This window comes from Copidosoma floridanum, unplaced genomic scaffold (assembly GCF_036245765.1).
Source record: "Copidosoma floridanum isolate Cflo_tuat_1 unplaced genomic scaffold, Cflo_Japanese_pri ptg000004l, whole genome shotgun sequence".
Taxonomy (NCBI): domain Eukaryota; kingdom Metazoa; phylum Arthropoda; class Insecta; order Hymenoptera; family Encyrtidae; genus Copidosoma; species Copidosoma floridanum.
The window spans coordinates 13,546,756-13,568,697 of record NW_028321881.1 but is presented as its reverse complement, the minus strand read 5'-3'; the positions used below and the strand labels follow the sequence as shown (position 1 = coordinate 13,568,697).

The 21,942-nt window shown below is 32.0% G+C and overlaps 1 protein-coding gene across 5 annotated transcripts in view; it reads right to left on the bottom strand.

Moving 5' to 3' along the window:
• The window catches only part of LOC106645306 (serine/threonine-protein kinase DCLK1), a 491,248-nt gene extending 475,473 nt beyond the window's left edge, over nt 1-15,775 (bottom strand). For 2 of the 5 annotated variants that reach the window (XM_089598005.1, XM_089598014.1), the window contains exon 1: nt 15,688-15,774. In XM_089598005.1, coding sequence (XP_089454131.1) covers nt 15,688-15,705 — 18 coding nt within the window. In that variant the 5' untranslated portion in view covers nt 15,706-15,774. Of the gene's footprint in view, nt 1-14,953 lie in introns of all 5 variants that reach the window. The other 3 variants (XM_089598004.1, XM_089598008.1, XM_089598017.1) reach the window with 3 other exon arrangements.
• Between the last annotated feature and the right edge of the window lie 6,167 nt (nt 15,776-21,942).

Genomic DNA, 21,942 nt, shown 5'->3' with positions numbered 1-21,942 from the left:
GAGAGGAGTCAAAATGTTGACTACAGCTATATCGCTAAGCGCACAGCCAAAGCAAGCGACGACACGAGTTTTTCTTTTTTAACTGCAACCGAGTAAATCGTACATATATTATATTGAACTGATTTTTGCTTCCACTCTTTTTTTTCTTTTTTTCCTATTTTTAATACTCATTTTGAAATTCAGTATTATTTTGAAAAAAATTTCAGCTTTTTTTTTTAAGGATGGCAGTTCAGTTATAATCCCTTATTTATTATTTTTTCTCATAACTGTTATGAACTGTAGGACAATTGCCCCTTGAATTGTTTTGCTATCATGGGATCGATTTCAACTTTCTGCAGATTTTTTTTTTATTTAATGCAGTTCATCGTTCTGGTGAAATTTCTTTCATTTATGTTTTATTTAAATTTATAAGTAATGTTGCCAACTTTTCTTTTTTTTTGATACGTTAGTTTTAATACTAAATCTATTCAATAATTCAATAAGTTGATAGTTCTCGTTGGCAAGGCCATTTCGCAATTTCATAATATTTGAATAAGTTTCTTAAGATGTAAGTATAATTCGTACATTTTAAAACTCACAAGAAATTATAAACATCTCATGTAAGAGTTAATAATCAGTAATTTAAAAAAAAATTTGGCATGTTTCTAAGGCATAACGAATTTTTCAAAATTTATTATTAATTTGTTAATAAAAAAAAGAAGCTATATTTTATCAGGGTGATGCAGAAGAACAAAGATTTTATTTTTTAAATTAAAGACTTAAGATCGGTGTTTTTTGTCATTACATATTTTAAACGATTTTCGTGGATAATTAATCATCGTATAAAATGTTATTGATCAGAACATCTTAATCATTTCCTTTAAAAAAAACCACACACACACTTACTATAAATTAACTAATTAATTATCGAGTAGTTGTTACCACAAGGTATAAATAGTGAGGAACGTAAAAATTTTGCTGGTAATAATCATATTTGATGCTGTTGTAATAAAAGTGAGTTTTCTTGTGCCTTCGGATTGGTTCTCTCATTTGTTAATTGCATGATTTTACTGATTAAAATTTCAACCTGCAGTAATTTTAGTAGATAGGCGCTGATGTGATTTTTTACATATTTCAAAGAAAGACGCATATCAAAATGTTTAGGCAGTTTTGTATAAGTTTTCTTGTGCCTAAGGATTTTTTTTCTCTTGAAATATTAGATGTTTATAATTTTTTGTGGGTTCTAAAATATACGAATTATACTTGCATCTTAAGAAATTTATATTATTATCATGAAATTGCGAAATGGCCTTGCCAACGAGAAGTATCAACTTACTAAATTATTGAATAGATTTAGTATAAAAAATATATTTATTTCAACGTATCAAAAAAAAAAAAAAAGTTGGCAACATTATTTATAAATTTAAATAAAACATAAATAAAAGAGATTCAACCAGAACTATGAACTGCATTAAAAAAAAAAAATCTGCAGAAAGTTGGAATCGATCCCGTGATAGAAAAACAATTCGAGCGGCGGTATAAGCATCAATCAACTTAGCTACCGAAACTTCGATCCTTTGGAATCTGAAAGCTACTTATGTTGATTAGGAACCTCCGGAGCTTGTCCTACAGTGCATAACAATTATGAGGAAAAATAATAAATTAGGGATTATAACTGAACTGCTTTCCTAAAAAAAAATAGCTAAAATTTTTTTTCAAAATAATACTGAATTCAAAATAAGTATTAAAAATAGGGGAAGAAGATAAAAAAGAGCGGGAGCAAAAATCAGTTCAATATGATGTGTATACTATAAGCTTCTATAGCTTGTTCAAGGTCTCTGCTCACTTAAAGTGTTTATTTTTCAACGAGTTTATTGAACCGGTTCAACGGCCTTCGCATACACGGATTCCCGAGAATTCAATCGGCCTGGGCCCTTTTGTTACCTTGCCAAAATATGGATCGATACTTATCTATGCATACATAAGACACGGAAAACTTACGGCAAATATTATGGTGATTTGATAAATGTAGATCTATAGTATTTTATTATATTATCGAAATCATAAAATGAAGCGTTACAAGCAATTCCTTCATGCATGGAGTATGGTTTGTGTTTATGTATTGGATGTATCTTTTCTAATCTACCAGGAGATGATTTGGAGGAAATCAAGATGGGGTAGAAATATTCTTGGTGTCAGCAATACTAGTGCTTTCGCGCGAACTATTTCGGAAGGATTTTGGAATATCTTTGATGGGCGTACTTATCTGATATGTGTTATCGTGGTCCTATCCCACAATTAGTCTTCACTCTAGTTGTCGTTTTCTCGATGACTCAACGACAATTCTACTTGTAGCATGGAATTACCTTATTTTTATTGTGGAAGAGAATGAAGGTGCTAAGTACATGTATGGAAGATTGAAATTCAGGGTATGAGGCTTAAAGTCATCCTGACGTCATTGATATGTTTACCAAAAGCAAACAATAGACAGAAATGTTTCAATAGTATAATTAAATTTATGATTTATTAAAATTTATTAATTTCCATTTGATCTCATATAAAAACGTGCAGAGCTAATATTGTTTATATTGGTTCTATTCGCTTGGTTTTGGCAGAGCCACAGGACAGCGAGGAATAGGGTACGAGCCCACTACTCTCTATCGACTCCTTGCTGAGACTGCTGCTCTAGGCAAATTCACATTCACTCATCGTCTCGGTTTTCTACCACTTGATACAATGCTTTTCCTTTTTCTATAAAGTGGGGAAATTTTATTTTATATATCACATGAACGGAATTTTCCGTTATAATACGATATACTCGGTTGCAGTCAAAAGAGAAAAACTCGTGTAATTGCTTACTTTGGCTGTGCACTCAGATATATAGCTATAGTCAACCTTTTACAAGAATGGATGAAATACTCATTGAAGAATACTTACGGGCATATCCATGGCTGTAAAGATAACTTTGTGTTTGTTCCGAAATTTTCGTGTGATTTCTTAAATTACCATATACATATTTTTCCCGTGTCAATAAAACTCACATTTATTTCCCGCATCGGTGGACACCCTGATGCTTGCAACAAATTATTATTCATAAGAGGTTGTGTATTCTTGTTAGTTTGTATCGATATATTTTCCCCTGAAGGTGGCACTCTTTCAAATTACTGCACGAAGCGAATAGGTAAAAAGCTGTGTGACAAATAATCTCCCATAACGTCGATTACGGCCATGTTTCTGAAGGCGCCATTTGCCATTCTGGCTAAGTATCTACGGTAAACGTACGAGCATTTTCAAGCGACATTCCCCCTGATTGTCTACACTTTTTTCTACTGAGTGCTGTCTTTAATAGTATTTGTTCTAAAGTTGAGAAAAATGCGCTGAAAAGTTCAATTGAAAAAACGTTCTAGCTTTTTAGCGTTCTAGCGTGAGCACAAATAGAGTCACTTAAAGTATAAATCTGGTTGACGAAGTAGATAACCTGATTATCTAATTAATTCACACTTCATGACTATAGATAGGTTGTAGAAAAACTAAAGCATGAAGATGTCTAAATTTCTTGTTATAACGTCGTTTTATGATAAAAATCTTGAAGTACTGATGGCATATAGAAGGTTTAGAGCTATACTGCAGCTGACAAAACAATATTAGAAACCCGTTGGTTATAAATTAATTCTTTTTTCATCTAAAATACTTTATTTATTTATTTATTGGTTTCATACTAAACAATACCACGTTAATGGAACAAGAATCAACATTCATTAGTCAACTAGGACATTCTTTTTTTGAAATCTGACGCTCTTGACATAAAAATGGTGAATTTTCAACTTCACGTAATAACGAACTGAAAATGTCAGATACATGTAACTTACACGGAAAAATAAACTTATAATGGCTTAAATCTTAAGGAGGTTTGGGAGTATAAGGCTGTGTTTAGATGGAGTCTGGGAGTCTGCCAGACTGGCATTGAAGCTCATAAGAGTGAGAGAGAGGTAAGATGTGGTCACGTGATGAAGCTCTCTCTCACTCTTATAGGCTTCAATGCCAGTCTGGCAGACTCCCAGACTCCATCTAAACGCAGCCTCATTCAGAGAGGCGAGGAACGGGGAGTCCCCCCTGCCCGCACTACTGGGCTCCCTTTGCCACGCACCTCCTCTTGCACTCAGCAAACTTGAAACTGTACGACTGTAATTGACTATATTTTTGAAAAATGCTTGGCAAGGCTTTTTTATCGAGTATCTTCCTTTTGTACTAAGGAATCTATGAAAATGTTTTTTTTTTATTCAACACATTTAGAATACACCTTAATTTCAACTATAAGGCAAACCTAACATTGCTCTCTCACAAGAGACTATGTTAAACTGTCAATATTTCATAATTTTTTTCTCAAACATCTGAAAAAATTCATGTGCACTCCTAATATTTATGCTCAAATATAACGTACATTTTTTTGGCACGTTTTTCCCTTTTGAACTTTTCTCCCAAAGCTTCTTAAGGACGTTCGGTAGTGTTAGCGGGGGGAAACATTTGCGCGGTGAGGGGAAACCAGCGATGAATGAAGATTTGGCAACGTCGTACGGGTCTTAAATGTGTGAGTGTTCATGTACACGCATCAGGTGTCTCTGCACACTCTACACTGTCTGCTCGTCTGCTGCGTGCTGCGTCGGTTACGACAGCGTTCGTGTATCAATGTTTTTGTGATAAAGCTGTAAGTATTTGTTACTGATTTATTATAAAAGTGTAGTGAAAATGAATAAATGAGTAATTATAAAGTAGATTTTAATATTATTGTTGATAAATTTATGGAAGGTAATGATGGTTTAAGATCGTTTCTAATAAATGGGCAAAGCCCTTTAATCAAAAGAGCTACCAGTGTAAATAAAATACTTGAATTTTTAAATGACTTGACAAGTCTCATACAGCATGGGATGTCAGATAAGTAGGATGATTTCTAAGATAAGTGATTCAAACTATAAGCATGTGATTTTGTAATGTGCGAAAAAATTGTATCTTAAGAAGAAATAATAAATTTGAAATTGAAAAAAAAAAATAAATAGCGTGTTACTAACATTTATTGTTTTTTATGGGAAGGGGTGGGCGTTCTGTACATAAACTCACGCACACACGTAAGCTTGTATTTTATGCGTGAATGCATAAATATCTACAATAATATTGAGATATTTACTGATCAACATCCTGGAACATTTTGAATTTCCCGCCACTTGCGACGTTGCCGTTGCGTTTCGGTCGAGCTTTTATTTAATTTTTTATTTATAAACGAATCAGACGATCGTCGCAAAACTTGGTATACATCAAATTAATAACATTATCTGTAACATATAAAAAAATTGGCCAAATTCACTGGCCCAATTTGCTTAAAACTGTGATTTAGTCAGTTCTCCCATAAGCGACAGTGTTAAAATGACTTAACTTTGAAATTCAATATCTCGAAAACGAAACAGAGGAACCTCTTTAAATTTTGACTGGTTTATTGTAACATTAATAAAAACGTCTGGTCAAAATTTCAGAAAAATTCGTTGGAAAATTCAATCACTACCGAACGTCCTTAATCCTCAGATAAGCCGAGGAAATCCTTTCGTGATGTATGCTTCATGAAGTACTATCCAATCAAATTTATTTGATGGTTACAAAAAAAACCAAGTGTTAGCAAGCAAATAAACCGCGCTTTACTTTTTCTATCTACAAAAACAATTATTAGAGTATGTTATTAAAGTGCAGTGTTATTAATCCGGTTCTGTAATTTTTGAAGGCAGAATATTTATTTTTGTGAAATTGCTTGAAAAGATACCCTGTGATAAAATAAAAAAATTAAATTGTGATAAAAACAATATTTTTAATAATCAAAACCAATAAAATCACTAATAAATTAAACAGTTTTAAATTGGCAGTGAATAGGGGCCCGATACCGTGCGCTGTATACAGTACAACGTGCACGGTACACGGTGTTAATTATGCTCCTGGTACTTTGGATGTGCGCAGTACCATGCACCGTTCACCGTATATTCGTGTACCGTACACGGATATGTTAATATCGTCAAGTGCAATTACTGCAAGTACCGTACACGGTACACTGTTTTCACCGTAAACGGTATACAGTACATGATGTGCACGGCTTACGGGTTTTAATCCGTGTATAGGTACTGTGCATAGAGCACTGGAAATGGGAACTGGTACTTAAAAATTGTGCGTAATGCACAACAAAAAAACTTATAGCATGATAGCAACAAATAATGAAACACACACGTTGGCCTGTATGTACTACATACGTAAACGTGTGTACGTATGGGCACAGTACAACGTATGTACGTGTGGGTAAAGTGAGAGAAAAAAAAAACATACGTACCCTATGCGTCGTCTGCTACTCAAGTTGGCATGTCGCTCTTTACTTCATGTTGTAAATTTACGTATATACAGGTGTGTAAGGTCGTAAATACATTTTTTGATCTAGAAATTGTCATATTAATTCTAAAGCTCGCGAATCTAATAATCGCATCCAGCATAATTGAGTGGCTAATAAAATTTCTTTTGAAATAATATTGTGATCTTTCAAATTAAATGTGAATGAGGAATGATTTACTAAGTTCAGATAAGTTGAATTTATTATTTGATTGGGTTATAACATCTTCAATTTTTTTAGGGCAATTATTTTGTGGTTGTTTTTTTTTTATAATTTTAGATTTTATTGACATAATTCGAATTAAGGATACATCAACAAGTGGATTGACTATACGTCAACCATTTCCAATACGTACATTAATGTACTTCAATTATATACACAACAAAATGCCTTGGATGAATAATTTGTTCTTTGTTAACAAAAGAACTAAGTAGCTAGCACTGAATGAATTAGCTACTTTCATCGATGCCATTGAATGGGATTATATACAAGCCTCAGATTTTAAATGAGCAAGCATTCCTGGCATTAAGGCAAACAAGTTGATGACTCAAAATATATTTTTTACTAGTTATAACGTATTGAACACATGTACTTACACAAATTGTATGAACTGACATTAGAGACAAAAAGATTATTTCGACTTTACTGTTTTATAATGAATAGGAGTAAAGTCACATAAACAGTAGCTTAGAAAGATACATAAAAATAGTAATCCTATCGACAAAATCAATATTATGCAACAGTATTGTGAAACGCCTAGCTAGTCAACACACAATTAAGTTAATATAAGACTCATTGGAGAAAGGCAATACGAAGCCATCACAAGTTTGGTGAGTTGGTGTTTATTTTACAATTCATATATAATGCATTCAAAACATGATTTAAAAGCCATGAACTCTTTTAAAAAGTTTAATATATTGATCACTCCTGTTTGAAAACTATTTATAGAAGATTAAACTTTACTTCCTTTCTTTTTTACTTGTAGGTGTAGTCTTTAAAATTTCTGGTGGCCTTCCTATAACTTTGTTTCCTGATGGCATTTTAAGATCTTTTAATTCCCTTTCTTAACTTATATCCAAATTTTGAATGCTTTTTTCAATTTCAACTATATCTACTTCGATATTGTCTTCCCAGTAGTTGCACAGCTTGTTTATTACTTGGACTTTTCTTTCAAAATTTTTTCCACAATTTGTACTAGCAACTGTTGTCAGTTCATTGACGATTGGAGCTAAAAAGCAACGCTTGTCATGTACAGTTTGATTTAGTTTTTTTTACTTTTTTCGATACAGTGATTGGAGAGACGGTCATTGTTTTTTACTCATCTGGTTTTTTAGATTTATCCATTACAGTTTTTGATCTCATTTTCTCTTTACCTTTTAATGTTGTACTGTTAGAACTTCGACGGTTCTTTTTGATACATATTTTTGTTTGTCTGGTATCACACAAACTCTCATCGTACAATGGATAACCGAATAGTCGTCTTACGCGAAAAGTAGGTACATCTATCATTTGTCCACCTCGGAGCAGTCGAAGCGTTACGAATCCTCCTGGCCTGATGAAGTTAATGATTTCAAAGAAAAAAGTATGGAGGAGGACAAAGAAGACAACAAAAACGCACCACAGGTGAATTGAAAATTTCTCTAATGAATTATATTTCCTATTTCTTTTCACTCAAGGTGCCATCGAAATCAATCACTACACCTTTGCACTTATCTGCAGCAGAGCCAAACTTTCTTAACTCGACGTACATGAAAGCCCTCAATTGTATGACAAAGAGTCAAACTGGTGGATGCCCATAAAAACTTTCAGACAGTACTTTTATTTGTAGCTATATATGATCTCCAGCGTCGCCTGTATACTACTTCACAACTCAGCGCTAAGATCTTTAGTTCAGCTCTTCAGCTTCTGCATCTTAGTTATTTTTCTTCCTAACGTGATGTCCATTGAAAAACTTTTATGGACTAAGCTGTCCGAGTTTTTGCCAATTTTTTAATTCTAAATATGCATAACTGTTTCAATGATCGAATTCCAGAATAATACATAGATTAAGTCTTAAATTTTCGTCCTAAAACCAAACTACTGCGGCTTAGGCTAAAGCTTCTTAGTATGCATTTATATATTCTATATTTTTTTATCAATATGCATCGGTTTGTCATATCAGTCTATTATGTTCACAATCAGTATCTTTTTATTAACTGCACAATGACCGTGGGCCTCCTTGATGCCATTTTTAATGCTATAGCTTTTGCTTTAACTATTTTTAATCCTTTCTTTAACTAGACGTTCTATGCATGTAAGCTTTTAAAATTATTTTTTGATACTATTTTTTGGAATTAATTTATTATGCAGAAGTATCTTCATGAAGAGCCACAAAATATCCAGTTGAAAAAAGATAACAAAGACGAAATAATTAAACAGGTATACACATACTCAAATCAAAAGAATTTTCAAATTAGAATGCTTAAGAAACTTAATCATATTGTTAATCAAATAGCAAATCAATGTATTGATTCATGACTTCAGAAAAATTTTGCTGTCTGCTAATCTTCTAACGGTAAACGTTGTAGCTGTTAGTAATTAAACGATTCAGTAATTAAAAACGAAATTTGAAACTGTAGACAGAAAAATTATAACGACATTAAAACTACGTAAAGAAGTACCACAAGTTAGAAGTCCAGAAGGAAGCGAAAAAACTGTCACAGGTTTAAAAAAAAAAAGTTAATTCCAAAAGGATTTCTGAAACGTTCAGTTTACGATAAGGTTGATTCTATGCTGAGCTGGATGAAATGAAAGAACGGAGCAAAAAAAACGCTCTGGATGGAGAATACCTGATTACAATTGATCATTTAAAAAATTTGCACCATAATGTTCAGAATTTTTTAAAGAATTTCGTTAATTTGGATATTTTAAAAAATTATTTGCAAAACATGCCCTAAATTTACTTAATAAAAAAAGGCAAATGAAGCAATTAAAAAGCTGCAATACCTTTGTGGTACTAGCTTAAAAGGATTGAAGGGAAACTCGATAATGTGCTATAGCTGTATGCTTTAGTATGATTTTTTGTGTGTGAAAGTTAGTCATGCTGATAGCAATGACTGGTTCTGTCCCAAATACAAATTCATTTTTAGTAAAAAAAAAAATTACTATTAGTATGCAAGTCAAAGTTAATCTTTCTTAATTACAAATCACATTCTAAAGTTGACATCAAAGTGAATTTGAAAATAAAGTAAATTTTTATTTTCTATAAACAGTTTCTAAAATAAGAGTAAATTTTTAAATAAACACCAACTCACCAAACTTGTGATGGCTTCGTATAGCCTTTCACCAATGAGTCTTGTATTAACTTAATTGTGTGTTAACTTAATTGCATATAATCCCATTGAATGGCATCGATGAAAGTGGCTAAGTCATTTAGCGCTAGCTACTTAGTTCTTTTGATAACAAAGAACAAATTATTTATTCAATGCATTTTTTCACGACTGACATTTGTTCATATTTCTCACTATTTTAGGAAAAAAATGTTTTATTACTGTTGATTACTTTTGCTACTTGGAATAAATATTTAAATTTTCCATTAAAAGTCATCATACTAATAATTGTTTTCCAAATCTATCTGATTTTTACAATACATTGCCAGTTGTAGATTACAGTAAGAATTTGGTCTTGTTTTTCTAATTGGAGTACATTAGTGTACATATTGAAAATGGTTGACGTATAGTCAATCCACTTGTTGATGTATCCTTAATTCGAATGATGCTCAAGCGGAAATTTTTTTTTAGATTAAGTAACGAAAAAAAAAAAAAACTAATAGTAATATTTTATAAAGTCCAGATTTGAGACTATAATATAGTTTAATAAGTATTATTATTAGTTATGATGTTTATAACTCCAACAACAGCGAGCAAGACGAAATTCATCAAATAATAAAACCAATGGCTATTGCTGTTATATATAATTTTTTATTATATCTCCTGACGACGTTTCTTTCCTCCTTGGGTAGGAGCCTTTTCAAGTCCTAATTTTATAACATATACACGAAATAAATTAACTTGAGGTAACAATATATCCACGTTATCACATCTAATAACATTTTAAAAACTAGAACAATTATAAACAATTTTAAATACAGTTACAAATTAGAGACTTACAAAAAGATTATTTTGTTCGAAGATTCAAACAACGTCAGTACCCAACGAGGGCACATGGTCGACTGACCTTACATATTCAAATTATCAAATACAAATTTTACATACATATAAAGTTTTTAAACGGTATATACACTTGTTACTTAAGTAAATAATTATTTGTGTTTTCATATCCTTTATTGTAACTTGAATTTATCGCACGTTTTCACTGTATAGATCGAATATATATGTAATACATGTTGGTTTCGTCTATATATGTATGTAAAATTTGTATTTGATAATTTGAATATGTAAGGTCAGTCAACTATGTTCCCTCGTTGGGTACTGACGTTGTTTGAATCTTCGAACAAAATAATCTTTTTGTAAGTCTCTAATTTGTAACTGTATTTAAAATTGTTTATAATTGTTCTAGTTTTTAAAATGTTATTAGATGTGATAACGTGGATGTATTGTTACCTCAAGTTAATTTATTTCGTGTATATGTTATAAAATTAGGACTTGAAAAGTCTCCTACCCAAAGAGGAGAGAAACGTTGTCAGGGGATATAATAAAAAATTATATACAACAGCAATAGCCATTGGTTTTATTATTTTATGAATTATTATCAGTTGTTATTTTTTAATTATTTCTTTTTTTTTTGTCATGAACGTCATTATAGAAACATCAAAAAAAGTAGTAACTAGAAACAACTTTTATGATTAATCACTATTACATACTTGACTTTTAAGATTTTTAAAAAACTAATAGCTATTAATAATTGTTAATAATAGATTGTATTTATTGTTTTATATTTTATATGAGATAGAGGAAAATAATAAAGAATAATAATCTTTATAGGCACGGTTGTACCGTTTGATCACGAGAACAAAAAAAAAAAAATAATAACTAACAAGTATTTAAAAGTTTTAATAATAACTTGTGACAGACATTCGTGAATAATAAGTCTCATTACTTGTCTCAAATCTAGACATTGAAAACTGTTATTTTTTTATATTTCCTACTAATTTTTAAAAATAATTATTACCAAGTTATCTAACAAAATTATTTTCGCTTGGGTGTCAATAAAATCTAAAATAATTAAAAAAAAACCACAAAGTAATCGCCCTAAAAAAGTTTGAAGGTGTTATAACCCAATCAAATAGTAAATTCGACTTATCTGAACTTCGTAAATCAGTTCCCATCCACTGAGAGAATTTTCTTATGAATTTCATTGTAAATGCCCAAAAAAATTACCGTGCGGAATGGTAAACGTGGGACTAAGTCACCACTCCAGACTTTTTACCTAACCGTAACAATTTATACCGTTACAACCTGTTAAAATCATCGGGCACCCAATAAAAATTCCCCTCACGACTTACGAGCGAATATTTACTGTAGGTAAAACAGAGACCGTAGTTGAATTGCATAATATTTGAAGCAATAAAATTATTATAGTATTATACATTCTTTATTATAGTATATACATTCTTTAAAAATCTTATGTATATCGGACAGTCCGCTTGCAATGTCAAATCAGCCTACGTTACAAGTATTTAAATTAATTTAATTAATACATTTCAATCATTGTACATAAATATTTATTTAAAATAGTACTATGTCCAACCGGTTACATTAATAAAAAAAAAAAAAAAAATTAAAAAATCAGTACAGTGATAGCGTACTACAATCAAGTAATTAAAACAACTTTTTTTGTCGCATCTTGTTCCGACAACAAATACGTTCACTGTGGTCACTGTGTTACCTACAGTGAACTTTGGCTCGTGAGTCGTGAGGGAAATTTTTGTTAGGTGCCCGATGATTTTTATTGGGTGTAACAGTAAAAATTGTTAAGGTTAGGTAAAAAGTCCGGAGTGACGACCTAGTCCCACGTTTACCGTTCCGCACGGTAATTTTTATGGGAATTAACTATAAAATTTGTAAAAAATTTCTCTGAGTTAATTGGAAAGATCACAATGTTATTTCAAAAGAAATTTTATGAGCCAATTAATTATGCTGGATGCGATTATTAGATTCGCGAGCTTTAGAATTAATATGACAATTTTTAGACCAAAAAAGTATTAACGACCTTTACACAAGTGCATATACATCAATTTATAACATCAAGTAACGAGCGGCATGACAATTTAAGTAGCAGACGACGCATAGGGTACATATGCTCTTTCTCTCTCTCACTTTACCCATACTGTGCCCATACGTACATACGTTTACGTATGTAGTACATCCAGGCCAACGTGTGTGTTTTATTGTTTGTTGCTATCATGCTGTAAGCTTTTTTATTGTGCAATACGCACAATTTTTAAGTACCAGTTCGCATTTTCAGTGCTCTATGCACAGTACCTACTACGGATTAAAACCCGTGAGCCGTGCACATCATGTACTGTATACCGTTTACAGTGGCCGTACCATATAACTTTTTTTCGCTTCGGGGGCCAGTGTTATAACATAGGCCAATGTACAGAAAAATAGTTACATGCTACGGTCCCAGTGAAACCAGTGTAACGTGCACAGGTATTTGCAGTAATTGCACTTAAGGGGGCTCCAGCGAGCACTGGTACCAACCCGAAAACTATTCGGTTAGTTGGTATCACTTCTGTGAGTATATATCTATATATAAGTGTATATATAAGCGAGCACCATCATCTATATATATGATGTGTCCGTACCTATGGTAAACAAACAGCAGCTTCTGTCACGTACAGAGCGTTTTATTTAGAATTAGTTTTTTTGTGTTATAAAAAATGAAAGAAATCACACATCACTGTAAGAGTCATCAAGACTTTCAGGATGCTGAAATGATTTTGCAACAGCAAAAAAGAAATAAAAAAGTAATTGATGATAACAAACAAAAATTAATTGTATTAAAATGTATTATTAATGATAAGATAATTTATAAAATGGCCAAAGAATCGATATCAATAGAAGTATTAGTAGATGCATATAAAAAAGATCCTACAAATGGCATCACCTCATTATTATCTATGAGTGTAAATAATAAAGTAAGAGTTATTTCAAATAAAAAAATTATTCACGCAATTTTTGATAAAATAAAAAATAATTGCAGTTAAAATTTTTCAATGTTCTATTTTATTTTAAAAAAAAAATATGTGTAAGTAATCCATAGGAGAACACGATTAAAAAAGAGTTACAAATGACATGAAACTTATGTAAGTACTTGCAGTGTAATTCTAAAATATTCAAAAGCGCGCGCCTTACAAACAACAAGATGGCATCCCGTCATGACCCTGCTAATTCAATGACTTGATCAATACTTTACAAAATATCTCAAATATTTCCAGGGTTACCTATATTTGTGAAGGTACCATCTGAAAGCTGAGATGTTTTTCTATAAAACAGTTACAGTCGTGACATGTAACTCCTCAATTATTGTTAGAAAATACCGATGTTTTCACGTTGCTCTATGAGAGGCTATGTGTAATGTACGAACTTTGAGAGCAAATATCTCAAAATTTTCCAGGGTTAGAGGGGTAAATCAGGACACCGTTGGAATCAGCGTGTTTTTATCTATCAATTAAGCTACCTGTGACCTCCTAACTCCTCCCGCTGGAGCCCCCTTAACAGTATTAACATATCCGTGTACCATGCCTCGTGTACAGTACACGAATACACGGTGCACGGTGCATGGTACTGTGCATACCCAAAGTACCAGGAGTATAATTAACGCCGTGTACCGTGACCAATGTACTGTACACTGTGCACGGTATCAGGCCCCTAGTCACTGCCTTTTAAATTACCGGGCAAATAATATTTTTTTCAAGTTCAGAATAATTGCTTAATGATGTAATAACAAAATTTATTTATGAGACTATGGAAATGTAAATGTAGTAATGTGATGTACAGAATGATTTAATAAAGTTTATTGGACATCTAGCTAGTTCCATGTCTCAGTAAGGAATAAATATATTGTTACCTCCATGATAAGATGACCAATAGGATAATGTTTTACTTTGCTGAGTGTCCATTGTTTGAAGTAGTTTTTGCACATTGATATTTGACAAATATTAGCGGACAAAGCATGTTCCAATGTTATTTTAAAATTTTTAATTTTAACAATCATGATGCTCCTCTTAATGTGAATGATGGTGCAATGTTTACAATTAATCACACTAACACCCTTTTGTAATTAGAAAAAAAAATTTTGTAGTCTTTTCTCATTTTTTCAACAAGAACAAACAAAAAAGCATCATGGCAGAACGTTGTGAATTTAAAATCACTTTTACGTGATACAAATGTTACTGCAACTTAATGCAATTGGTTTTTAATAAAACCCCATCAAACCAACTATGTCATTTGTTATAAACTATTACTCAACAAATCAAATTTTATTTTTCATTACAATATCAATCTATAGAAAGATGATATAAATTAAATAAATAGTAAAACAAGTGCATTGTACCTTTGCATCCAAACATGATATTAAAAACTTAGTCCCTGCAGGATTGTAATATTTTCGATTATAATAAGACTTCTATGTGCAATTTCTCATCTATGTTAATTCCGTTTTGGAACGATATAATTAAGTCGTTATCCATCTTACAGTTACAATAATATCGTCATTTCTTGTTAACAAGTTCTTAAGCTTCGTAAGTTTTAGTAATGTTTGGCAAGCTATATACACCTATCACATTCTTCAGAATTCAATTTAGATACCTAACAAACATACATCGCAACAACAATTCTTTTCAACAACAATTTAATTAAACTTCAATAACATCCTTTACAAATAGTACATGTCCAAAGATGTTAGCCTTCATAACATTACTATAAACTACATTATTTAATCTTTTTATAGTACAATAGGATTACTATAACACGTACATTTTAACACTTAAAATGAGTACACCCTTCCGTGTATTTATACTCTTACACTGTATTACTAAGTTAACACAAACAAAGAATTGAATGTAACTTTAGTTCGGACTTCAAATTAAATTCAATGAAACAGTTCAACTAAAATTCCATTAGAGCTCTCAAGTCAATAAAAGATAAATAATAATTTGCTCAATATTATAAATTATTAATTATTTATTTGAATATAGTTATTGGATAGAAATTTATATTTCATAATTAATGATTCATATTAATTCAAGTTTATCAACTCGACAAGCAATTACCATTGGACAACCGTACTTTGATTGGGCAAGCCATGGCCACTGGCCAGTATTGTAATGACACTAATGACTTTATCAAAGGGCATTGCCAGACCTTGGGTTGTGGAGCAGGGATGTTAAACAGACCTAACATCTGACCGACCTGTACTCATCCGACGTCTACTATGTCCTGGAGAGTCTATTCCAGGGTAGCCAAGGTAGTTTCATGTTTTACCACTCGTTGATTTAATTTAAGTTAAGATTAACAGAGTGTTTAAAACACCTTCTTAGCAAGAAACGTAAAACGCAACGGCGGGTCAGTTTTAGCGTGAAAACTTTATAAAAGTTACTACTGTAATGGTAACGTAAAAAAAAATTAATGAATTAAATCGCCTAATAATTATGTTCATGTAATAAAAAATAAAAAAAGTTTTTTTTCAAACAATTAATTCCATAATTATTATGTATACACCGACGCTGCCGTTGCGCGGCGCTTCAGTTCTTCAGTCATAGACTGTGTGCGAGATACACTTGGTAAAACAAGTAAACAACCATAGAGATATTAGAATCACAGCGATCGGCTAGAGAGAGACGGAGGGAGATTCTCGCATCTGTCTCTTTCGCACCGTCTGACGGGCTAACTTACTGGCAGCAGTATATCTTGCGCACTCTATTCTAATATCTCTGTATGAACAACGCTGCAAATATTATTTTATGTCACATTTAATTTAAGTAATATTTTTTTTAAATATAATCCGTCTTGCTAAAACGGATAAACGTGTTTCCCCACGCGTCAGCGCCCTTTATAGCCAACTTGCATACGTTGGTTAAGTATTAAGTTGGTACCTACCCCCACCCTGGCTTAACTAACTGACCGTGCGTTCGCACATGTAAACAATAGTTAATCAGCTGATCACGTTTTGGCGCACTTTGAGCGCTTTCAAGTCCTCTTTTTAACCTTAAAAGCACGTAAAGTGCGCCAAAACGTGGTCAGCTGATTAACTATTGTTTACAAGTGCAAACGCACGGTCAGTTAGTTAAGCCAGGGTGGGGGTAGGTACCAACCAAAAACTTAACCAACGTATCATTTCCGAACAGAGCCCTTTTGACAGCGCACATAATATGCTTCGCGCCGACTTTTTAAATTTCAACTTGGCGAATTTGATGTATTTTTATTAATTATTTTATGAAAAGTAAAATAAATAATAGAAATAAAAATTGTATATTATACATTTCTAGGTGATAAAGAATGCCCCCTTAGAGTATTTTTATTGTAAAAGAAAGTTTTGTGCTTTTAAAAGTAAAGAAGTAAATTAACTTGGCATAATTATTTAAAATTTTATTTTGCTTTGCTATTTTACTCTAATTTCATTAAAAACAATGTAAATTTAACCGAATATTACTTCTCTACTATACTAAACAATTTGTTTCTTCAACTAAGATAAAAAAGGTGTTCTTAAAATTATAAGAAAAACAATAAATTGAACCAAATATTAAAAAATAAGATTTAATTATTTTATTACATATGTCCTGAAGTTAACGCTTCTTATATTCTCTGATACAAGCTAAAAAGATTTTTTCCCAATATTTATTTAAATCTGCAGTTAAAATGCGAGGATAATTTGGTGTTTCGTGGGATATGAGTAATTACATCTTGTACTAGTTAATAAGATTAAATAATAAGAAAAAAACTTACATCCAAACAGAAAGACAAGCCAGATACTCTCGCATGCATACATCCTTACATCCGCATGCTACCAGAGATTGGAAGAGAAATTGCTGAATACAATGCTATATGGCGAATTTGCTTTTCGCTACTGATTCGTGTGCCCAGTCGCAACAAAGCTCCCAAATTAGGCGCTCATATTATTTTTAAAGTAAAGCTTCTTATGTAGAGAACATGTGGACTTCAATCTCTATTACATGTATATCGTGTGATGTATGGATGTACACCCGCTGCACCGAGGAGTGGCGACAGATATTACTTTGAACTCTTTGAAGTCTGACAATGCACGCTATTGCTGCAGGTGTAGGGGGTCGGATTCGTGCCGCGGTGTGCCTCTTTTTCGTACCAAAGTATCTATAATTATGCCTGTGTACACTTAAGGGGGAGATGCGTGATGAGAGTCGCTGAGTTTTTGATGGGATGAGCGGTAGCAGTGGAAGCGTTCGCAGTTTGGGAGAGCTGCATCAACTTACGCCGACCAAACTTTGCCGGGGTGACAACATGTCCTAGAAAATATGCACGTGATAATTTTATAATGGAATTAAATGATTCGGCGCGTCTTTGGCCCGAGTCCTGGAACCATCGCTTATACGCTGCCGCACTTACACCTTCAATATTTAAGGTGGCTCCAGTGGCCTCAATGTTAAAATTATAAATAACCCAACCGAGGTTAATAAAATTGAATTATATTCTTTGAATTCCTATCTTTCTATTCGTATAAAAAAAAATTAAGGTTGACGATGAAAATTGTAAGAAATCATGCTTACAAAATCGTAGTTTTAAGACGGGTTGGATAGGAAATGCAAGCTTACGCAATATACAACCTACTGCTGCACTTATATAAATAACCCGTAAGGTGAAAAAAATATACTATCTTGTATATATTATTACGTAGTTTTCGATGAAATGAGAGAAGTGTCTTGTCATCGAACAAAATCTTTAAATAATCGGAGACTAAGTATACAGTTGCGAGTGCAAGTCAGCACTCAGCTGTCTGCATTCTGCAGAGTACATATATATAAGTATAACTACTCTTGAACTTAGGAGTGTACCGTAACAGTTCATCAATTAGGGCACCATAAAACTTTTTTGTTTTTTATATTTACTCACTAAAGTAACAGATAAAATGTAGAATATGGCTTACAACAGTCTCTACGATAATTTTATACCATATTTAAAAGAAAATAATGATTAATTTTTAGTCTCCCTATTTTGATACGGCACTAGGCGCTGGAGCCACCTTAAGCATATAGTTCCTATACCTTATAGATTTAATGATAAACACAACGTTATCCCCATCATGCAAAACATATGACCATTCCATGGATTTCTCCATAATTGATTTATAAGTCTTGTCGTTGTCCACGCATGACATATACTTGTGTATATCTGTTAAAAAAATTCTTAAATTTAAGAGATATTTAAGAGACATTTGTATCTTAAGTTTCATAATTAAGTAACTGAAAATAATTTAATATACAATATTGTAAATTTTTTAGAGAAGCTTATGAAAGTTAATAAAAGCATGTATTAAAATCAATGAAACTTAACTGAAAATAAAATTTGGTTACCGATTATTAACATTCATAAAAAATTGTATTTATTATTAAAAAAGTTCTTAAATTTAAGAGATATTTAAAAGACACTTGTAACTGAAGTTTCATAATTAAGTAACTGGAAATAATTTAAAAATAGGATATTATAAATTTTTTGGAGAAGCTTATGAAAGTTGATAAAAGCATGTATTTAAATCAATCAAACTTAACTGAAAATAAAATTTGGATACTGATTATCAACATTCATAAAAAAATTTTGTTTATTATTAAAAAAGTTCTTAAATTTAAAAGATATTTAAGAGACACTTCTAACACAAGTTTCATAATTTAGTTACTTTAATTTAATACAGGATATTATACATTTTTTAGAGGAACTTATTGAAATTTGATGAAAGTATGTATTAAAATCGATGAAACTTAACTGAAAATGAAATTTGGCTACCGATTATTGACATTTATAAAAAATATCTATACTTCGAACATAAAATTTAATAAATTTTAATTTTTTACTGACTTAAAAATATCAAGACACAGAAAAATTAAAAAAAAAAAAAACATTTAAACATTAAGCGGATTTTTATATTTTTATGAATGAACACATTAAATTTTGGCAACATTGGTGTTTAAGTAGTTAATTTATTAAAACATCATTGTCAATATCTCTTTGGAATGATTGCAAAACAGTTATTAATTTTAAAAAAAATGAAACTAGATTACATATGTACAAGTTTTTGTCTCTTCCTCGCTCATGTTCAAGTTTAGGTGAGCTGCTAAGGTACTGGACTACGGCGCGAGAGATCAGGGGTTCAAGACCCCGCTACGACAAATATTAATCCACCCCTTTTTTCTGTTGCAGTCATGAAAATGGTATTTTCACATTATTATAAACAATTAAATGCGAATTTTATAACTAATTGTTGCGTATACATACATATATATATATATATAGTACAATGCATAATCAATACTTGAAAAATTAAGAAATTCTCGACAATCATGACTCGTTTAAATGCATAATACATAAATACATAAGAAATACTTAAGAGTCCATACGTTTACAGCTATCAACAGAGTTGCACTAATAATAAACATTATTAATAAATGTCAGGAAATTTTTTTCATAAACATTAATATTTTAATAATTTTTTTTAAACACCTACATCTTTTTCACCTCTATTTTAAAAGATATGTTTTTCAACTACTATACAAATGATTATTACTTTTACATATTGATACCTAAATAATTAATACTCTTTTTTATTAACTTTTTAGATATAGTTCTTAAAATTACGATATTCTATTGGTATTAAACTCATAAACTATTTATTAAATTTCAATATTGTGTTTTTAAACCTCAAAACTGATTTATGAAACTCGCTTCCAATACATAAATATTAAATTTAATACATATTTTTCTAACAGTGTGAATATAATATCAACATAGTTTCCATCCATTAATCCATTTCCTACCGTCATATATCATAGGTACCTGCGCGTTAAGAACAGCAGTATCGTGTACGAAAAAGATTTTTAAATTATTCTAGAGAACACCAAACCATGCACGTACTTAAAATCCTACATTACAAAACGCTGACAGTTAAAAAATAATAGTACGATTAGGTCAGCACGGTGCACCTCCGGGCCGAGAAAGAAAAGAAAGTCTCTCGTTGTTACGTTATTCCTGCTCCCGGTAAATCAAAATACCATTTGCAGAGATTTGGCTTTAAGAGCTTTTCTCGATGGTCAAGAGTAATTTCGTGCTCAACTTAAAAGAGGTAATGAGATAAAAAAACTATTGCTTTTTGTTTTAATGGGAAAAGAAGGGCTCAACTGGCGTGACAGCCTCGCGTTTCTTAAGAAAATTTTCACTCTCGACAACGCGGGTGGTGCCGTTTTTCACCATAAGACCATAAAGTTATTAGTTTCAGTTGACCCTTTACATAGATTAAGAAACAGAAAAAAATAAAAATTTTGTCAGGGTTTTGTACTGTCAAAGTGACTGTCCGAAAATCTATGTGATAGATGAGATGAGAGTCGATGCTAACACACACATGAGCGAACGCGAAGAGTATGTGTGTGTAGGTATATGTACGTAGGGCATAGAAGTGTGAACGGGTCGAAAGTGTGACCAAGTAAAGCAAGCGAGTATCGAGCAGTCTGCATGTAACTGCCAACTAGCGTACACATGTAGTTAGGAGCATTGGATAAATGAATCAATAAGTTACATTCCCAGTGTACTCATTTCATTTAATCCCTAATACAAATACACAACAAATGGCGACGAGTATGGGATTTTGTTAAGTGCACGAGATCTCAAGTGAAATGTCGTGGCAGCACGAAGTGCAGAAATAGTGCAATCAACGTTCTGTGGCCTGCCGTGGTGCCTTTGGGCAACACGGTCTATCTTTTCATTTCAATTTTTTCTTTCGGTGTAATTGAATTTGAAGTTCCCTTTTTTCTTGTAAGCCAAAATGACTACAACGGGACAATATAATTAAGATACGACTACAACTGCTATTACGTACATGCAGTCTCCATCATTACACGTGGAGCCTTTCGTCCCAGGAACTTCAGAATGGTGCACATAACTACAGAGACTGGAAGGAGTTTTCTCAATAATGAAGCTGACACCGGAAGAAAAAGTTCCGCACTTATTACATTCCATAGGTGAAACCGCATTCAATAGTTTGTGCAACAACATTAGAGCGGAAAATCCTTACGAAAAATCATACGACACTCTGAAAGAAAAGTTGGAGGATTTATACTCACCAACTAGTACTTCAAATAGCAGGAAATTTTAAATTCACACGCAGAAGGCAGTTACCAGGAGAAGATACACAAAGGTACACAAATACTCTTATAAAGATGAGTCTTACATGCAATTTCTAAAGCTTTCAAGAAACTGCTTTACGAAACCAGTTTGATTACGGTATTTCAAATCGCCGGATTCAAGGCCGACTTTAAGAAACAAAAGAGGTAACCTTTACTAAGGCTTTACAAATAGCATTAGAAG